At 33.9% G+C, this 18,814-nt stretch overlaps 3 protein-coding genes across 5 annotated transcripts; 2 read left to right on the top strand and 1 right to left on the bottom strand.

Annotated features, from left to right (window-relative positions):
- The first annotated feature begins 88 nt into the window (after positions 1-88).
- On the top strand, positions 89-1,675 carry LOC120263047 (protein TIFY 10a-like). The gene is made up of 5 exons (XM_039270968.1): positions 89-303; positions 734-897; positions 998-1,155; positions 1,248-1,305; positions 1,406-1,675. Exons 2-5 carry the CDS (start codon positions 791-793, stop codon positions 1,536-1,538), a joined length of 456 nt encoding a protein of 151 aa, XP_039126902.1. The 5' UTR covers positions 89-303; positions 734-790; the 3' UTR covers positions 1,539-1,675.
- Positions 1,676-3,332: 1,657 nt separating this feature from the next.
- Positions 3,333-8,386, top strand: LOC120263030. The gene is given in 11 exon segments (XM_039270957.1): positions 3,333-4,750; positions 5,093-5,254; positions 5,411-5,722; positions 5,724-5,771; positions 5,919-5,982; positions 6,929-7,146; positions 7,270-7,383; positions 7,466-7,571; positions 7,655-7,866; positions 8,020-8,123; positions 8,236-8,386. Coding segments are annotated over 11 exon segments (2,853 nt in total). The 5' UTR covers positions 3,333-3,388.
- A 459-nt stretch (positions 8,387-8,845) lies between these two features.
- LOC120263360 (auxin response factor 16) lies at positions 8,846-14,922 on the bottom strand. Of its 3 annotated transcripts, XM_039271223.1 has the most exons (13): positions 14,476-14,922; positions 13,630-13,742; positions 13,446-13,541; positions 13,315-13,371; positions 13,058-13,213; positions 12,891-12,975; positions 12,724-12,814; positions 12,469-12,633; positions 12,190-12,385; positions 11,922-12,060; positions 9,699-11,461; positions 9,364-9,554; positions 8,846-9,275 (listed from the first exon to the last, which is right to left on the bottom strand). In XM_039271223.1, the coding sequence occupies exons 1-13, from the start codon at positions 14,519-14,521 to the stop codon at positions 9,092-9,094; spliced, it is 3,282 nt and encodes a 1,093-aa protein (XP_039127157.1). In that variant the 5' UTR covers positions 14,522-14,922; the 3' UTR covers positions 8,846-9,091. The 3 variants fall into 3 exon arrangements, with proteins under 3 accessions (XP_039127157.1, XP_039127158.1, XP_039127159.1); XM_039271224.1 differs by lacking the exon at positions 14,476-14,922 and having other exon boundaries at positions 13,626-14,436; XM_039271225.1 differs by lacking the exons at positions 13,630-13,742; positions 14,476-14,922 and having other exon boundaries at positions 13,311-13,371; positions 13,446-13,485.
- Positions 14,923-18,814: the final 3,892 nt, after the last annotated feature.

Genomic DNA, 18,814 nt, shown 5'->3' with positions numbered 1-18,814 from the left:
ATAAAAAAATAATTATTAAATATATCTCATTATTTATTTATTTATTTATTTATTATTAGACTATAAAACAAACACAACTCCATTGCCAAAGTTATTCCAAGCAAAGAAGAAGAAGAAGAAGAAGAAGAAGAAGAAAGAAAGAAAGAAAGAAGAACCATTTCTCTCAATCTAGAGCTCAAAGTGAAGAGAAGAAGATAAAGAAGGAGATGGGCAAGCAGGACAAGAGTAGCTTCTCTGCAACTTGTAATCTTTTGAGCCAATATCTAAAGCAAAATGGGAGTTTTGCTGATTTGATGACTAAAGGTATGCTTCTTCTTTCTTTTCATTCTTTCTTAATGGAAATATTTTGATGTTTGTTGTTTCAATTGATTCAATTAGAATAGAGTGATGAAAGGAGAAAGTTGAAAGCTTTTGTTCTTGTTCTTCATCTTATTTTTTGGTTTGGCTTTTGATTCTGTGTATATAGATCAAACAATTTGAAAAACATGGTCTTTGATTTAATCTTAGAATGAATAAAAAAAAAAACATTAACTTTTGATTGTATGTAGATCAAACAAGGCTAAAAACATTAACTTTGATGTATTCTTAGTATGAAAGAGAGGAAAGTTGAGACCTTTGTTCTTCTTATTCTTCTTGGATTTGAGAGCCTTTACCAAAACTATCTGATCTAATTGGTTCAATTTTTTTTATGGATTTTTTTTTTCTAATATAATTCTTTATTTAATTTGTTCAGGATCATCACATAAACCACCAACTCCAATGAAATTATTCCCTGGTGCTGTTGTTCCAGATGAACAAATCAAAGAAACTCAAATTTCTGAACAAAAAGCCCCCAAATCAATGGACTTGTTTCCCTCAACACTCTGGATTTGGCCTCTCACACTCTGCCAATCAAAGGTATAATTTCTAATTCACCAACCATTGAAATCATTTCCATTTCTGCAAATCATAAAGCAAAGCACTAACTATAATTCTTGTCATTGTTGTTGATATTTAGTCATTTGGAGAATGCACCATTGACAATATTCTACGGTGGAAAAGTACTAGTTTTCGATAATTTTCCGGCTGAAAAAGCAAAAGATCTCATGCAAATGGCAAGAACTCAAACTGCAACTTCTCCAATTCCTGCATTAAACCCACAACCAAATTCTTCAGGTCAGATACAACTCCCATTAATTCATCATATTTTTTTCTGATGAAAATTTCAGTTATTAACAACATAAGCTCTGTTATTTAATTGTTTGCAGAAATGCCTATTGCAAGAAGAGCCTCACTGCATAGATTCTTGGAAAAGAGAAAAGAAAGGTGAGATTTCAGTGTTCCATTGATTCTTTATCAATGAATGATGAAAATGAATTCATAATTTGAATCAATTTATTGACTGTATGTTTTCCAAATATTTAAGGATTATTGCCAAGGCACCATATCAAGTGAACGGATCTCCGGCCTCGATGATCAAACCTGAAGACAAGAAATCATGGCTTGGCTTGGCTCCTCAACTCGCTGAAGATGACCGGAAATTCGAGTACCGAAGATAGAACAATAAACCAAGAATGTTAATTGTTGTTGATAAAGCTTAAAAAAAAAAACTCTTGTAGAAATGTTTGATTTGTAGTTCTTGTTCTAACTTTAATCTGCAGAAAGTTTCCGTTCTAATGGAATTCTTGTTTCTGTACTAAGGTCTCTATTTTTATTTATTTATTTATTTATTTTAGGGTGTATTTTTTGTATGATTTTGAAATCAAACGATTTGCTTTTATTGTCACGCGTTTTGTTGACTTTATTGCAATAATCTTTGTCATTGTTCTTTTGGAATATAAGAAATGGAAGTCTTGTGAATTATTGGTTGGGTCTAAGAAACTTATGAATGTAAGCAACAATTTGGCCGCCCACTTGAAAATGCGGTGACCATTTTGTGCACATGTTATAAATAACATATGAAAATAAATGACAATTAAATTAATATAGAAAAATATTGATTGTAACATGATCAACATAAATATATGTTTTTTATTAGTTATGAAAATATTATGAAACAACCATTTGTTAGCCTTAGTGGGGTATTATTAAGTGGTGCATGTGCAAATTGCATGGTTAAATCCCTATAATGAAGTACTGTTTTTATATTATTTCAAACCCAAATACTACTTTTTGTGTTCGGATGGATTTTTTATGGGCGATAATATATCCCTCTTTTTTAAAAGTTGTGTGTCCAGAAGTTTTAAGTCACTTATAATGCATTGTAGAAGATCTTAAAGTCATTGTAATTAGTGCATTTTTTTATTTGTCTGTCTCTGGACAATGTTATATATCATTTTTCGTCAATGTATATATATAATGAAGCTAATGAATATTGGTATTAGGTCTGGGTTCAAATCTTAACATGTGTGATAAGATATTAACTCCACCGTCTGCTCATTAATATATATATATATATATACATACATCATGAAAATATATATCAAATTTTAAAACCAAATGCTATTGCATGCATAGATAAATTATTTAATCAAGTTGTTGTCTTGACCTACTTGATTGAATAAAACGTGCTTTGATATTTCCAAAGATGTATGCATTAAAAAAATTGAATATAAATTACTAATTAAACAAATCATCATGCCAACCCACTAACCATGTGAAATATTAAACATTAAACCAGAGCTTAATAAACCAAACAAGAGAACAATATTCATATATAATGGAAACGTGCTTTTGAGTTTTATTAAAAGTTGTAAAATATTCATATTTATTTATTTTCTAAATATTCACGCCCTCATTTAGTCTATATGCGATGTATTTTATACTTTCAAAGAGCATGAGTATTTTTTTAATATAAATTATTATTATTTTTAATTCAAATTAACTGAACTTGATCAAGTCAAAGAAAACTCTTTAAGTCAAAATAATAATATAAAAGAAAAGATTAAAATAAAGTTATAAAAACTGATTAATTTGAAGGCATGCATGCCAATAAATTCAAAAAACCGTGTTCCACTCTTTTCAAAATAGGATCATTACATAAATATAGTCAATTTGAAATAAAAACAATACCTAATTTGATTTTTTTAACAAATACACCATGTAATCTAAAAAAAAATGTATATATATATATAAATTTGAACAATTAAATTATTAATTAAAAAAAAAAGATTTTTTAAAGCCCAGCTCAAAGCCCAAAGAGCTAACAAAATAGTGGGCCGATTGGTCTTTTTTCCTTTTGTCACGCGAGTTACACGTGATCTTTTGTCACGTGAGTTGCACGTGATACCGGCACTTAAATGTCTTTGGTTCCCTCCAATTTCGTTCGTTTGAAAAGAGCATTTGAATTTCGCTGAGAATTGCCCCCAAAAATTTGTTCTTTCAATCCAGTGAAACTGAAACCCTAGAAATGTCAGACAGCGACGATGGCGATTTCCAGATTCCCTTTCGAGTGATCTCCAAATCCCAGCCTCTGAAGCAATCCAATGGAGCTCCGGTGCGGAAGCGATTGAAGTTGCCGTGTCGGATTGGGAAGGAGAATCGAGGAGGAGCTTCGCAATGTCCTGGCTGGGAGGATGAAAGAGGGAGAACTCAAAGACCAAAGCTTTTGGCTCCGAGAGCATCGAAACTGGGAGAAGGGTCAGGGATTGGTGGCGCAGTATCCTCAAAAAGCGATTTTGATCGGAAGAATGATACGGAAGAGGAAAGGTTTGATATTTCGAGCTCAAATGAATTGAAAGTAGTTGAGAGTTTGGAATCAAATGTATCTGATTTTGTGCGAGATGGGCAGGCTCATGGTGATGATTTGAAGGTTCATGAATTTGAGGGTTGCGGTGAAAAGGATGGGTTGGAAATCGGGAAGAGTAGTTACTACTCAACATCAGTGGAGGCCAGGCTTTTGGGTTTGATATCAAAGCCTGCATCCATGAAATATAAGGATGGTTGCTTGGAAGAGGATGGCTTTGAGGATTTTGAGCTTGGTTCTCAGCTAAATGAGCTAATGAACCTGTGCTGTGAGACTAGCGGAATTCATGATTCTAATAATTTAGAGGTTGGGGCATATGAATCCCGAGGAAGTGGCCTTCGAGTGGATTGTCCCTTGTGTGGTTTTGATATTTCAGATTTGAGTGAGGAGCTTCGACATGCTCACACAAATGATTGTTTGGATGGAAGGCATAAGGATTCTAGTCCAAATGAAGTGCGTTTGGATGAATGTAGAGTCAGTTCTGATTGTAGAGCTCATGATGAGTTTTTAGAAGAGGAGGACTGGAGGAATGCAACACTAGAAAAGTATATACTCTCATACTCCAAGATGAGTGATGAAGGTAGCTCTGGGTTAGGGACAAATGATAACGATATCAAACTCGACATATCTGGTAAACAAGTTAATATTCTGGTTGAGTGTCCCATGTGCGGAACTGATATTTCAAAGCTCAGTGAAGAGCTTCGGCATATTCACACAAATGGTTGTCTTGAGGAAAGAGAAATTTGTAGAACAAGTCCAGTTAAATCTCAGGGGGATGCTTTTGGAGAGCTGGAGTCTGACAATGCTAGAGATTTGTCAATCAGTGAATTTTCAGTGGTAGAAGAAGAGAATGCTTTATCTAGAATTGACATCTCAAAAGGGAGTGGTGGGATTGTTGATACATCAGTAATACAAAGGGGTTGCTTGGTTGAATGCCCATTATGTGGAACTGATATTACAGGATTGGGTGAAGAACTCCGACTGGCGCACACCAATGCTTGTCTGGACAAAGGTGATAATACGCAGGTTATCTTTCTATCTTTTTTTTTCTTACTAATCTAAAAACTACATGCTAAGAGTAAAATCTATTATGATGTTATGGTCATTGCTTCTTGAAAATGCTTTCTAACTTTCTTTGATAATAGTTGATAAATCATTTTCATTCATAAAAAAGATAGTATTTGTATATGGAGTGCAGAAAAAGGCAGGAAAATGCTTTTTTTGATGCTTTGCTTTTACACCTTGGAACAGAAGCTTTTGACCTGGAAGTTGTTTGTCCCATCTCAATATCACTATTAATCAGTTGTTCCACATTGCAAGTGACTACTTCTGTTTAGAAATCCGTGGATCACTTTCTTCACATTGCAGGTGACAAATTCTAATGGTCAAGTAAAATCTAATTCACTTGGGCAAGTAGTGGATGCCAACCCTGTGCTTGAATGGCTGCGATCATTAGGCTTATCAAAGTATGAAGAAGCATTCAGTAGGGAAGAAATTGATTGGGATACATTGCAGTGGCTAACAGAAGAGGTTTGCTATGTGTGACACCCTGAACTATGCTAATCTTCTTGCTTCTTTTATTCCATCCGTATTTTACTTTCTTATTTGGAACTTAGGTTTTTATGTTTGGATTGTATCATGTACTTCAGTTTGAACTAATTGTATTTTCATAATGTGATTTTGCAGGATCTACTTAGTATTGGCATCAGTGCCCTTGGACCTAGAAAGAAGATTGTCCATGCACTCAAGGAGCTCAGAAACAGAAACAATCATACTGAAGAGAAAGAAAGTGAAGCTTCTCATTCTTCTTCTTGCAATGCTAACATGAAATTATCCTCAACAGATAATAAACTGATCACAGAATACTTCCAAGGTCCAAAGGTGGACAGGAAGACTGTTTGCAGCCATAACAAACAACTTACTGTGACGGAAAAAGGTAGCAATGATTCAGCTCGCAAGAAGGTTGGTGTTAGGAAAAGTTCCAGTATTTCGAAAAGTCAAAGATACACCAGCTTGGTGTTGCATACCAGGAACTCCATTTCGAGTGGTATGGTGCATTGTACAGTTTAAGTGAAATTGCTACTTTGACATAAGTTTTCACCTAGTATAATGGGTGTTCTGTTGTTAATATGGTCGGGATTTCTTGCAACAAACTCTGCTCCTCCCTGAGTTTATCATTCTTCTATATGCGCAGGATGCCTTTCGTTATTTAAGAGGTGATTGCAGTCATTGGTTTCTTACACACTTTCACATAGACCGTAAGTCCATTCAGATCCTCTGAAGATATGCTTCTGGTTATGTGAACGAATTTGATTAAATAATTTGTTCTTCTTGTTAGTGTAACTGATAGCCTTACAAAGGTAAATTTGATAAATATGAATTTGTGAAAATATGGGCTTCCTATCCTATCAGTTTAAACTTTTTTATTAAATTGGACTGAAATAATATGTTTGATTTGTATCTAGCAGTACTAACATTAATTTTACTATTATACCTATTGCTCGTATAAGCTTTGTAATACAGCATTTGTTGTTCGCATCAACGTTTAGGGCTAAATGCTACTTTTCTGAATTGCATTATTTGTTCCAAGAGCTTGACAGTTTCTAAAATGTGCATGATTTTTCTTTCTCATTCCTCAATTTGAATATTATTTGTTTTAGCCCCATAGTAGTCAATTTTGTTCAATATAGCCCCACTGTCTAACGTCTGTTTTGTGACTGATGCTGGCTTGTCTGGTGCTGTGTGTGTCTGACATGTTCTAATTTAGCAGCTTCTTTCAGCCAGTGCCAGTCCATGCCGGTCCATATGGTAGGCAGATGAACAGAAGGATTAAATTGGACAAAGCTATCACTTTAATGGTTAAAATGCACAAATTTTGACTTGAGGGTTGAAAACCAATATTTTCAGCATAAATATATAGCAGATATCTTATTTGGATGGAATAATTGTTGTCCTGCTTTTCTACCATTGTGCAAATTGCTAAATTAGGTGTTTAAACATGTTTAAAAAATTAGAAATACTGGTTCATACTTCTCACGGCCTCATTGGTGGTATTTTTTTTTTCTGGTATATTCCTAAATTAATTGGTCCACGCACTATCCACACTTTTGAATTCTTGATTTCTCACAATGAACCAAAACTCATAAGACATATCTATTTGTGTTACTGGTTCTATTGAGACTCAAAAGGCATTTCTTTTGACAGATTATCAGGGTCTTACAAGGAGTTTCTGCCATGGGAAAATCTATTGCTCCTCTATTACAGCACATCTTGTAAACTCTAAACTTGGTGTACCATGGGATAAACTTCAAGTCTTACCCATCAACCAAAAATTTACTGTTTCCGGTGTCACTTTGACATGCTTTGACGCAAACCATTGCCCTGGGTCTATAATCATACTGTTTGAGCCATCCAATGGTAAGGTACAGTATTATTTACAGTACTATATCTTCTGCAAGGACATTTGCTATTGGATTGTGGCATAATTGGCAAGGATATTATTGAGACTCATCTCATCTGAATAAATCATGCCTTGTATTTGATAGGCAGTACTGCATACTGGTGATTTCCGTTTTTCTGAGGAAATGGCTAGCAATTCCATTTTACAGTCATGTCACATCAACACTCTCATCCTTGACACTACTTACTGCAATCCTCAAGTAAGTCATTTATGAGAACTTGCATTCTGTGTATAACTCTACCTATAACTTGTTTCAAGTCTATACAAAATTTTATCTGCAGTATGATTTTCCAAAACAAGAGGCAGTAATACAATTTGTTATTGAGGCTATTCAAGCAGAGACTTTCAACCCAAAGACTCTTTTCCTTATTGGCACTTACACAATTGGTATTCATCATCTGGACATGTTTCTCTTCTCTGTTGTTTTTTCCCTCCAAAAATTGTTGATTAGTATATAATATGTATGACAGGAAAAGAAAAACTGTTTATAGAAGTTGCTCGATTGCTGAGAAAGAAAATATATGTTGGTGCCTCCAAATTGCGCTTACTGAAATGCTTGCAACTACCTGCTGAGGATATGCAATGGTTTACTGTAAATGAGATGGAAAGCCACATTCACGTTGTTCCTATGTGGACAATAGCAAGCTTTAAACGGCTAAAGCATTTATCCAACCAATACCATGTAAGGCATTTTATTTAGCTCAAACTGCCACTATGAATTGCTATTTTCCATTTGAAACAGATAGTCTAGTTAAATACAGTCCAAGATCAATCACTGAATGATTTCGATTTATTCATAGTCGTTACCGGTATGAAATTAAATTACTTGTGACAGGGCCGATTTAATCTTATTGTTGCATTTTCCCCTACTGGTTGGACATTTGGAAAAGGAAAGAAGAAGACTCCTGGAAGAAGATGGCAACAGGGAACTATAATCAGGTAGTGCAAAATGCTCATAATCAACTTCATTTATCAATGAAATCCATCATTATTCTGTTATTATATATTTGATGGTGTTCTCATGGTTAAGTGTTTTTGTGTCATTTTGCAGATATGAAGTTCCTTACAGTGAGCACTGCAGTTTTTCAGAGTTGAGAGAATTTGTGAGGTTTATATCTCCTGATCATATCATCCCCAGTGTAAACAATGATAGCCCAGAAACAGCAAATGCCATGATTTCTCATCTCATCTCTGATCCATGAGGCCTTCAGAATATATATATATATATATATATATATATATATATATATATTCTTTTTTGGTTCTAAGGTTGTCATTGTACTTGTTCTATGGTATCAATACTCATTGAAACCAAAATAAGTATGAGTGAACTGGAACAAAAAAAAAAATGAAACTAAAACACTTAATTGACTCATTTGAATCTTTGATTTGCCTGTAAAAGTTTGTGATTTTTTTTAGTTGTGATTAATATTTTTGGGATTCTTTAATGATGATGTGAAAAATTGCAGATGTGTTTAAAGCCAAATATACAATATGTGTCATAGATACAAAATAAAAAATAAATATATTGACTTTTACAACAAAGATGATAAGTAAATACTAAATAGTACATCCACATAAGGATATAATCTGGATTCTTAATACATTTAAGGCCTGGGGCAGAATTTGAAAGAAATTGAGAAAAAGAACACTGCCAATCAAATAAGAAATCTCAGTGATACATTGAAGGCCTGGGGAAGTGTTTGATAGAAAGAATGAAAATATGATTGTATTAATACATGTACATGTAAGTCTCTGTCCAGCAACAACCAAAAATCGTCTTCTGAAACTTGAATAATTAGATCAACAACAGAGACCTTTCAAGAACTAAAGAACACATTCAACAAAGTCGGCCATCTCCATCTCCGGGTAATTTTCTTAAGTTACATATACAGTCACTACATTTGTCACCGATGTTGAAAGGACGCAGCTGAATCGTCGTAGTGACCCCTCCACACATTCCCGTTATCAGAACCACTGCAGGCTTGGTTCTGTACTGGCGGCACGCTAGCCAGGTCGCCGTCCAAGCTCATCTGCTGAACTTCCACCGGTGATAGTATCTTGATGCTCTGAACACAGCTCACAAACTCCCTGCAGTTATGGAAGCAAGAACAATACATCGGAATGGGGAAAGTTAAGTTTTTAACTTAATAGTAGGTATATATGGTGAAGAACTCACTCCCAAGGGTCATCTCCGACAAGCAATATGTCATTTTCATGATCAACATAGACCAGCTTCCACTCAGTCCGGTGCGGGTCTTCTAACTGCCCTTCAATGCCAAACATGCGTGCAAGATCACGCCTGAGATCATCGTATCCAATGTACCGTGTTACATCAATAGACCTTCCCACCGATCCTCGCTTTTGTACCTACACATTTCCATAAAGTAAACGTTATATAGTTGAATTCAAGCAACCACCCTCACAAACGGCTTTCGTGTTTGTCAATTCATCTAATGCATACAGAGAACACATGAATGGATTAGAAAAGAGTGCCGGAAAATTTAAGCAAACCTTGGTGTATGTCCGCATTCGCTGCGGTTGGTTAGCCCACATTCCTCTGTTGTACATTCTGCTTTCATTGGCAGCAGGATCACTAGAACAACCAGGCCTAAAGGACATGTCTGGTATACCGAATGATTGAGAACTGATAGCTGCAGTAGACACTTCAGCATCCATGTCTTTCTGATTACCATAACCTGATAGCAAGTTCTCGATATCCTTTCCCGAGCTTAAGCCCCTTGTAGGCATAGTGTTCATCACCAACCCATCATTTGTAGCACCAATGAGAAAATTGTTCCGATTATCTTCAGGTACATCACTATCCATGCAAAGAGGGTGAAGTGAAAAACCTTCCTGCACAGCAGCAGCATCCATACAAAATGAACTCGCTGAAGATGCATCCAGTTGATCTGAAACAGCATGTTGATGTGGCAGCTGATCGGTCTCTTTAATGCAGTGTAACTCATGCTTCATTTGACCATCTGACCTGCTTTGAATTTCTTGAAGTTGATTGTCAAGATGACGAACGCCCATGCTTTCATTAAAGATGCTTGGTCCTTGCCGGTGTCTTTTGAGTAAGCTTGATGGAGTAGCATGGAAGTTGGTGGAAGGAGATGTTGAACATGATGGTCCTTCATTCTCACTTAACGTAGAATTAGCTCGAACAAGTGGCTCTGGTTTGACATGATCGGTCGTATGACTAATGGGTATCTGTTGCTTCTGTTGCAAAAATTGAGTGTTCAGCAACTGTGGTTGCAAATTTTGCTGTTGTTGAGACTGTTGACTTAATTGTGTTAACAACTGAGATTGTAATTGTGGATTAAGTTGAGAGAGCACTTGCTGTTGCTGCAGTTTCTGCAGTAACTGCAGTTGTAGCTGAGATTGGCATTGTTGTTGTTGTTGTTGTTGCTGTTGGGATTGTTGGAACTGCTGCTGCTGCTGCTGCTGCTGCTTCAGGAGAAAAAGTTGGTCTTCAACAGGTGGTTGAACCTGTGAAATTCCAGATAATGATGATGGTTGAAACGAACTGATATTGGATAAACAATTTCCCGGTTTTGGTATCCCTTGCTGTTGAACTTGAAATGAAGGTGGTGGCAAAACTTGGTTCAGTATCTGATTCTGTGGTAAGAATTGGCTGCTAAAAGACTGATGTTGTTTCTGAGCTGGCTCGATGTTTTGCTGAGATACGGCAGGTCTTAAGTGTTGTTCCTGCAGTTGATTTTGTGGCAGTTGTCCATGAAGTTTCTGATGCTGCTGTGGTTGTCGTGACTGATTCTCTAGAACAATGGAATTATGTTGTTGCTGATGATGCTGCTCTTGTGTATGATTAGGATTTCTTTGCTGTTGTAGAAACTGTTGTTTCTGTGACTGCTCTGGCAGTGTAACAGTAGAAAACTGTTGCTGTTGCTGTGGTTGCTGCTGCTGCTGCTGCTGCTGATGCTGTTGGGGCCATGGGAGGGCCAGCTGTTGTTCCATTTGTTGCAGTTGGTGTGTAGCTTTAGAAGTGAATTGTAGATTTTGTGGAGGCAAGGCATTTGTTTGGAAATTCAGTAATCGGGATGGGTCATCAGTGCTCGTATTCTGTACAGCAGAAGCGGCAAGAGATGGAAAGTGTACTGACTGAGCCGCAGAGGCCATTAGCTGTGAATTCTGCTGCATGGCCATCCACTGGACAAGGCTAAAACCAGTAAAAAATGGATTAGGAGCCTCCTTGCCGAAGTCATCACCAAGCCATGGCATTGTCTTTCTAAATCCATTCTCAACATCAGAGTCATCTGCCAATCAATTTTGTGAAAACTTGGTCAGTCGTATTACATTGAAGCAGAAGTCAATACATATTTCTCTATGACACAGCAACAATGTTCACATGCTGCAGGATAAAAGACAACAAACCAAGTTTGTTCAAACTTTGAAAATCATCTTGAAACACAAAACATTAGAGCTGGACAACCATTTCTACCACTTTGTGAACATCAATGAAAAACATGCTTCAATTCACATTTTAGTGCTTCGCATGAATGACTTCCCATAAAAAAGCCATGCCATACAGATATAATAATCAAAAGATCAAGAAACTGTTCAAATGATGGCATTCATTGTCATCACAAATAAGGAAAGTGAGAAGAACATTTGAGTGCTAATGGATTACAGGCACTCTGCTTTAACTTCATGATTCATGGTAAGATATATTTGAAGAAAATTAAATGGCTGGCAAACCAAAATGCACTATAATACCTGGCATTCCCGGCGGTTTAAAAAATTTGGGTCTTAAAAATGGTGGAGGGCATATATAGAAAGGAGTTGCCACAGGTTCAATTTCCCATATTGATACCCGAGTCCGCCGCTCACCTGCTGTTGATTCATCCCACCCAACCTACAGTAGTAAAAACCGGTTTCATTATAATCACTTTGAAAGAAACATTGGTTAAAAACTCAAACAAGAAAAGTTCCATCACTTTTTCAAGAGTGTTGGATAATAACTACATGCCAAACAATTCTTAACCTGAAGATTGCGCCACTGTGAATTTTTCCATCTAACAGGATCCAAATCACTAATGCCAGTGACCGTGCCCATATATCTACGCACTCCGGACTCCTCAGTCTCAAACATCATCCTGAATCTCATGCCTAGAGAGATTTGGGTGTACATTGCCTTGAGGTATTTGGCCAAAGGAACAACAAACTCCGATGGGCTAGCTCTACATAAGGTTATATAAATAACCAAAACTTATGTTATTGCTTGTATATGCATGGCTATTTGTTAATCAATGAAGCAGTGTACCTTGGGTTGTAAAATATGGTGAATGGACTGTTACTTGCGGCAGCATGAGCAGCAGCAGCAAGGATCCCGATATGCATGCTATCACTAGGTAAAACCGAAGATGATAGAGCTGGTTGCTGTCTATTGGCACGTTTTACTCCCAGGAGGAGCTGTGACTTTTCATCTCTGCATCAGAACAAGATGATTTGTGTGCCACTCTGAATTGACAGACAACCAAAAGTAAAATTTATGCAGATAAATTCTAAATAAGCTTACCGAATGACAAGGACGGAATCGCCTGCAAAGAGTCTTTTCGAGCTAACAAACACACTCCAACCAGTAGTTAAGAGATGCCTTTTGGGCTGGCCTAAAAGTTTGAAGAGAATAATGTAAAGAATGTACAGGAAAAGAAAGAGAGAAATAAATGTAGAAGGATCACATACCACGATAGATATGCCGGAATGTCCATGTGACATCGTGCAAGTCCTTTGCGGCCAGTTCTTGTGCTGGTGGTTGCATTGAAAAATCCTGATGAAAATATATCCTGGTAAGGCAGCATGCAATGAATATATTTCATGATCTTTGAACTGCACAGCCAGATGACACATACTAGTGGCGGGAAAATCTTTTCAGCTGCGCGACGAGGAACTGAAAATCCACCATGAGTGCTCGTATCACTTGCTGTAAGTGTTTTGCAGAAGAATTCAGCCGGTTGCTTATTTTGTTTGAGGCCCAATTCAGATGCCAACAATGCCTCTTTGTCATACTACAAAAAGACAAAACGGAGTTATAGGTAACTGCCATGATTTTAATGAGCCAAAGAATGGGCAGACAGTAATAGTGATCTAAGTGTGATTGCTGACCTACATTATTAACAGGCTGAAGAGTCATCTGAGCGTAAACCTCATCGGTTTCAGGATCAGCCTAATTAAAAACACAAGTTCAGTACTCACTTCTGAAAATGATATTTAAACAATAACAAGTAAAAACTAGCATACATGTAGAGTGACATTATGAAGCACACAAACTATCTTCGAAGACAGTGATGGGTAGCTTGGAATGCTATCTGTATCCTTCTTCATTGAGGCTGCCACCTGGAATTATCATCAAACAAACCACTTTCAGGCTTTCAGCAAACATATTCAATAGATAAATTGTCCGAACCTCAGGAGACAGACATGCCTGTTCGCTGTGACCTTGCGGGAAATAGACCACAAGGCTGCCCACAGGCGGCAGCGACACCAGTGGTCCAGCACAAGCATGCCATAGCTCAGAATTGATAGTTTTTCTTTCTCCTGCTTAACTCAAATGGAACACATAATTAGTAACATTGAGTATAAGAAAACTCAAAATATAATAGATCTGAAACTTTGGCTTTAGTAGTTTGGGCATTGGTTGATATTCGTTAATTATGACAATACTGTAAAACAGAGGGGAAATTTATCTCAAAACAAGGATGGAGGTGTACAAGTTGTTTGTCCATGAATATATGTTGCAGATTAGCAATTTGACATCTAAAATTACAATGCAGTGTTTTTTTTTTCTTATCTATATTTCTAAAAGAGAAAACAAATTGAATTGAAAGAGCTAACGTTAGTAGCACCAAGAAAACCACACAAACTTGTGCAAATAATGAAGAACTGCAATCACTTTTCCCTTCACAAAAAATTAAAATAACACTAAATGACAAAAAAAAACATGATTATGGGATTATAACAAGTTCAAAGACCCAAAGAACAACATGTCATATTCCAAAAACCTCAGTTTCTTCAAAAAAGTAAAATAAAATAAACTGAATAAAGCTCAAATCTTCAAAACCGTATGAATATCTTTCCTTTTTCAGTGAAGCCACAGCTGAAAAACATCAAACAAAGATCACAAAGCTGCTTAGAATTAAAGAAAAACCACACACAACACACTGCTCCAAAGCAGCAGGAAAACACAATGAATCTCAGAAGAACTGTAAAAAAAAAAAAAATCCCAAATAAAAGGCAAAAAATCAACAAAAACTTCATAGAAAAACCTGACCTTCATTTGGATTTCCAGAGAAATCATTCAAAGTGGGAGCCTTCATTCTCTGAAGATCCAAGCACCCAATCCGTTCAAAAGGAAGCACCTTTCTGTCTCCCTCTCCTTCAATCTCTACCTCTCTTTACAAAAAGCAACAAACTTTAAACAAAACTCTTCATTTCACTCACGAATGCGCTCCACAAAGCATTCCCAACAAAATAAAAATAAAAAAAAATAAAAATAAAAAAGTGATCTTTTTCTCCCCCTCTATTCTCAGAAGCTTCACCTTCAATCCTCTCCCCGCCCCCACTCAAACAAACGCCCTCACTCCCACCTTCTTATTACCATGACACCACTAATGAGCTCTGCGGGCAGGGGAGGCGCCGGAATATGCCCGGAGTCCCGCCGGAAAACAGGGAGAAGTTGAAGAAGACGACGAGAATGGGATTTGATTTGAAGGCATGCCTGAAAACAGTCACGAAAATGACGGGTAGATATGTTGGAAACTTGGAACAAATTAATAATTAAAAAATTAAAAAAAAAATTAGGAAGCATCTCCAAACCTTCTTCTCTCTCTCTCTCTCTCTCTCTCTGTTAAAAAAAAATACTACAATATAATAATATATATATATATAGAAAATAAATAAAAAAATAAATAAAAAAATTTGGAGTTTGTTTTACATTAGTACCCCCTGGCAATTCTGATAATACAGATATATCCACCTAAGACTTTTCTAGTTTTCTTTTTCTTTTTCAATAGTTAATAGTTATGTGTTAAAAAGAATTTATTATAAAGATAAATAGTTAAACATTAAAATATAAAAATAACACACAAACAATGTAAATAAATAATAGAATATAATTAACTCCAAACAAATCATTTTATTTGTTTATTTATTTAATATTACAAACCTCCTATTTGGAGAGCAAGTTATTTATCAAAACACTTATTATAGTGAAAGAACAGTGATAAACAGAAAATATACCTTAAAGTTTATAAATATAAAAATTTCAAATAAAATTAAAAAAAATTAATAAAAATACATATGTAATTGTAAAATACTAAAATATGAATTTTTTTTGTTGTAAAATATAAACAAGTTATATATCAGAGACATACATAAATCTTCATCCTATGTAAAATTAGATTATAAACATTTCATATAGAAAACTTTATTGAATATATTAAAAGGTGGTTTGCATTATTATAAATATGTTTGTCAAAGTTCCATTACTTTATTATGTGAGTGAGATAGAGATGGAGAGTTTGTTATATTATTTGAAATATTTTTTATTTTTTAATTTTAATGTAATTAAAAGAAGAATAAATAAATAAAAATAAATAGAAAAAAAGAAAAAAATGTAGGTCCCACAGAGCCGACAATGACAGTGATGGGTGATGGAAAGGGTGAAAATGGTGTTCGATGGATGGAACCATTGTCTCACGGAAGTTGGTCAATGAAAGGTTGGTTGACAACCCACTACTCAATGCTCTCTCTACATTGCAACTTGCACCAACTTATGTGGTTCTTCTTTACAATTTAAAATTACTAATATACCCTTATAAAATAAATGTTTGAATGTGTGTATAAATAAATAAATACCTTCAATCATAAATATTGTATAATCATTATGTGTATTATATCCACATAAATGTCTTTTTCTATTTTTATTTTGTTGGATGTGTGGTAACTAAATCACAATTGAAATGGACAAATAATACTCTCTTTATTATATATTAATTGTCTCATTTGAAATTTTTTAAATTATTTATCACCTTTTTAAATTTTATAAGTATTATTTTTAAAAAATTTTCTGCTCTTTTGCTCATTTAAAAAGATGTAAGTATTAATGAAAAATAAATAACTTTAACAAAAACAAGTGGTTTATCATAATTTTCTAAAATTATTATGAGCTTTAACGACAATTTAAATATTTATACAACACTCATGATGTAACAATTAATATTAAATAGATAGATAGAGTAAACATGATTATGGTCTTTGGGAATGTGTTATTATAATTCAGACAATATTGGATATTTTACCCATTTTTATATAATTACGGAAAAGTTACTAAAAATTGCTATTTTTATCTATTTTTATCATTTTTTTAAATTTATGTTTATATTGTTTGGTTCATATAAATTAAGATATATAGATTCAATTATATTTATGGATTAATAATCTCTTGATTTATTGGTCTCTTGCATAATATGTTCGCGTCTTAATGAAAAAGAATGTTTGAATTTCAGTTCACGTTAGATGTAAGCACAAGTGTGTTAAGATATAATTTTTCATTCATTCATGTACACTCCTAACCTGACTTATCTGTATTTATTTTTTAAAACATTATATCTACTGAGTGTCATTGTAATTTTAAATTTTCCCAAAGAGCGTGTGTGTATTTATAGGAAAATGGTGGGTTGTATGTTACAAGTTACTTAGGCAAGGATGATAAATAATAAAAGTAAAATAGGTTAAAAATTTTACCTGATATATTAAGTAATAGGCTGAGTGAAATTTCATCATTAGAAGTTGTGGACCATGAAGTGGTACTAATTATTAATTAGTTTGGAAATCACCCACCAATCCAATCCAAGCCATAAAAGAAAAACAACTAATAAAAACAAAGGTGCATTTATGCGTGCATGATCATGGTCCACCAAAGGCCGGTGCAACCACAATTTCACGTTGCCTCTATCTATGTCCATATATAATTAATTATTTAATACTTCTTATATTGTTAACTTTGAGGTTTTATTTTAATCAATAAATATCATACATATATACATATATCATGTATAGTAAATAATAAGATTTGTTTTAAGCCACAAATATAATGAATTTAAATAAAATATCCAAAGGAAAAAGATAACATCAACGGAATGAGATCCGACCACACATGTTCCTCCTTGAATTCCACACACACTAAAATCCTTTTTTTTTAAGGTAAAAATGTTACATTTTTATAATATTTTCCAAAAATTTTGAATTATTATAATTATTAAATTTGTTTTTATAATAATTAATACTACTAGTATTTTTTAAAAAAAGAAAAACGATAAACGCTACATCACAACAGGATGTCAAAAAACAAATGGATACAGTAGTGCATCAATTATTGTGACTTGATGGCCTTCTAGAGATTAATTAATTCTGTCAAACATTACATAGAGCGATTAAAGTCGTATTATGTGCACACAAAAAAGATTTTAAAAACCAAACTAAATTAATAAATCTTCCAATAATATACTCATGGGTAGAAGGAGAGGGGGGCATGGGTGTGCTTTAGCACCCCCTTGCCCCATGGAAAAGCATATATATTAACAATTTTAATTCATATTTGTTCTCTTTATTTTTTTAAATTCCACCCATGCTATTTTAAAATAAATTAAATAAAAAGATTAAAATTATTATATTAAATAAAATTGATGTTTAGTAATAATAATAAATAATAATATAACATGGGTAGTGAAACATGTATCTTCATAATATTTTTCTAATTTTATACTTTAAATATATTTTTTATTAAACTTATCAATTTATAATTATCAGATTTCTAAAAATATTAATATAAAAAATAATAGTATAATAAATAAAATAAAAAGCAAAAAACCTGCGACTACTATTTCAAAAATCTCTAAAAAAGATATAACCGTTCTTATTCACGATCATATGCAATTTCTCTCTCTCCCTCTCTCTCTCTCTCTCTCTCTCTCTCTTCGCTCAATCTTTTCCAAATTTATGTTTTATCTTGTAAGGACTTATCTTGCCTTTTTTTTTTATATTTAATTTAAGTTAATTTAATTTGTTTCATTGTTTGATTATTTTTTGTGAACAAAAATAATATGATATTTATTAAATATTTGTTTTGTTATTTGTTATGAAAAATTTATTTTGCAAATTATTGTAAAAAATGTTAAATATTTGTTTGATTAATTGTTGTGAAAATTTTGATTATTCATTTAATTACCAATTGAATTGGATTATGAATTTACATGAGTTGTTTTCTAATTGCATTATTTATTACTTTAGTTTTTCATTGTTAGTTGAGTTAAATGTTATTCATGCACATATGATAAAATTTTTTACACTTACCCAAAATTCTTAGATATATACATATTTTATATAGATTATTATTATAATCTCAAGTTTGAATTAATAGAATTGTTTAAAATTAATTTTTTTTTAAAATTTGAATTCAGCACCCCATTATTTTTGTTTCTAATTACGCCACTGAATATAATCCTAAGGTTTATATAAATTTTTTTATGTACACCACATGGCGATCAAAGTTTACACCACAGGGTAATATAAATGAATCTACATTACCAACCTATCACTTTTAAACATTA

The sequence above is a fragment of the Dioscorea cayenensis genome, chromosome 6 (assembly GCF_009730915.1).
Source record: "Dioscorea cayenensis subsp. rotundata cultivar TDr96_F1 chromosome 6, TDr96_F1_v2_PseudoChromosome.rev07_lg8_w22 25.fasta, whole genome shotgun sequence".
NCBI lineage: Eukaryota > Viridiplantae > Streptophyta > Magnoliopsida > Dioscoreales > Dioscoreaceae > Dioscorea > Dioscorea cayenensis.
The sequence above is the reverse complement of the archived record's forward strand: the minus strand, read 5'-3'. Positions and strand labels throughout refer to the sequence as shown.

Bases quoted from the DNA above. Each gene is read 5' to 3' on its own strand.
- LOC120263360 (XM_039271223.1), bottom strand. From the start codon at position 14,521: ATGAAGGCTCCCACTTTGAATGATTTCTCTGGAAATCCAAATGAAG. The intron at 13,372-13,445 runs GTATGCTAGTTT...GTTTTTAATTAG, and splicing joins TTCATAATGTCACTCTACAT to GCTGATCCTGAAACCGATGA. The intron at 12,634-12,723 runs GTAAGCTTATTT...GTTCTGATGCAG, and splicing joins GATTCCGTCCTTGTCATTCG to AGATGAAAAGTCACAGCTCC.
- LOC120263047 (XM_039270968.1), top strand. From the start codon at position 791: ATGAACAAATCAAAGAAACTCAAATTTCTGAACAAAAAGCCCCCAAAT. The intron at 898-997 runs GTATAATTTCTA...GTTGATATTTAG, and splicing joins TCACACTCTGCCAATCAAAG to TCATTTGGAGAATGCACCAT. The intron at 1,156-1,247 runs GTCAGATACAAC...AATTGTTTGCAG, and splicing joins CCCACAACCAAATTCTTCAG to AAATGCCTATTGCAAGAAGA.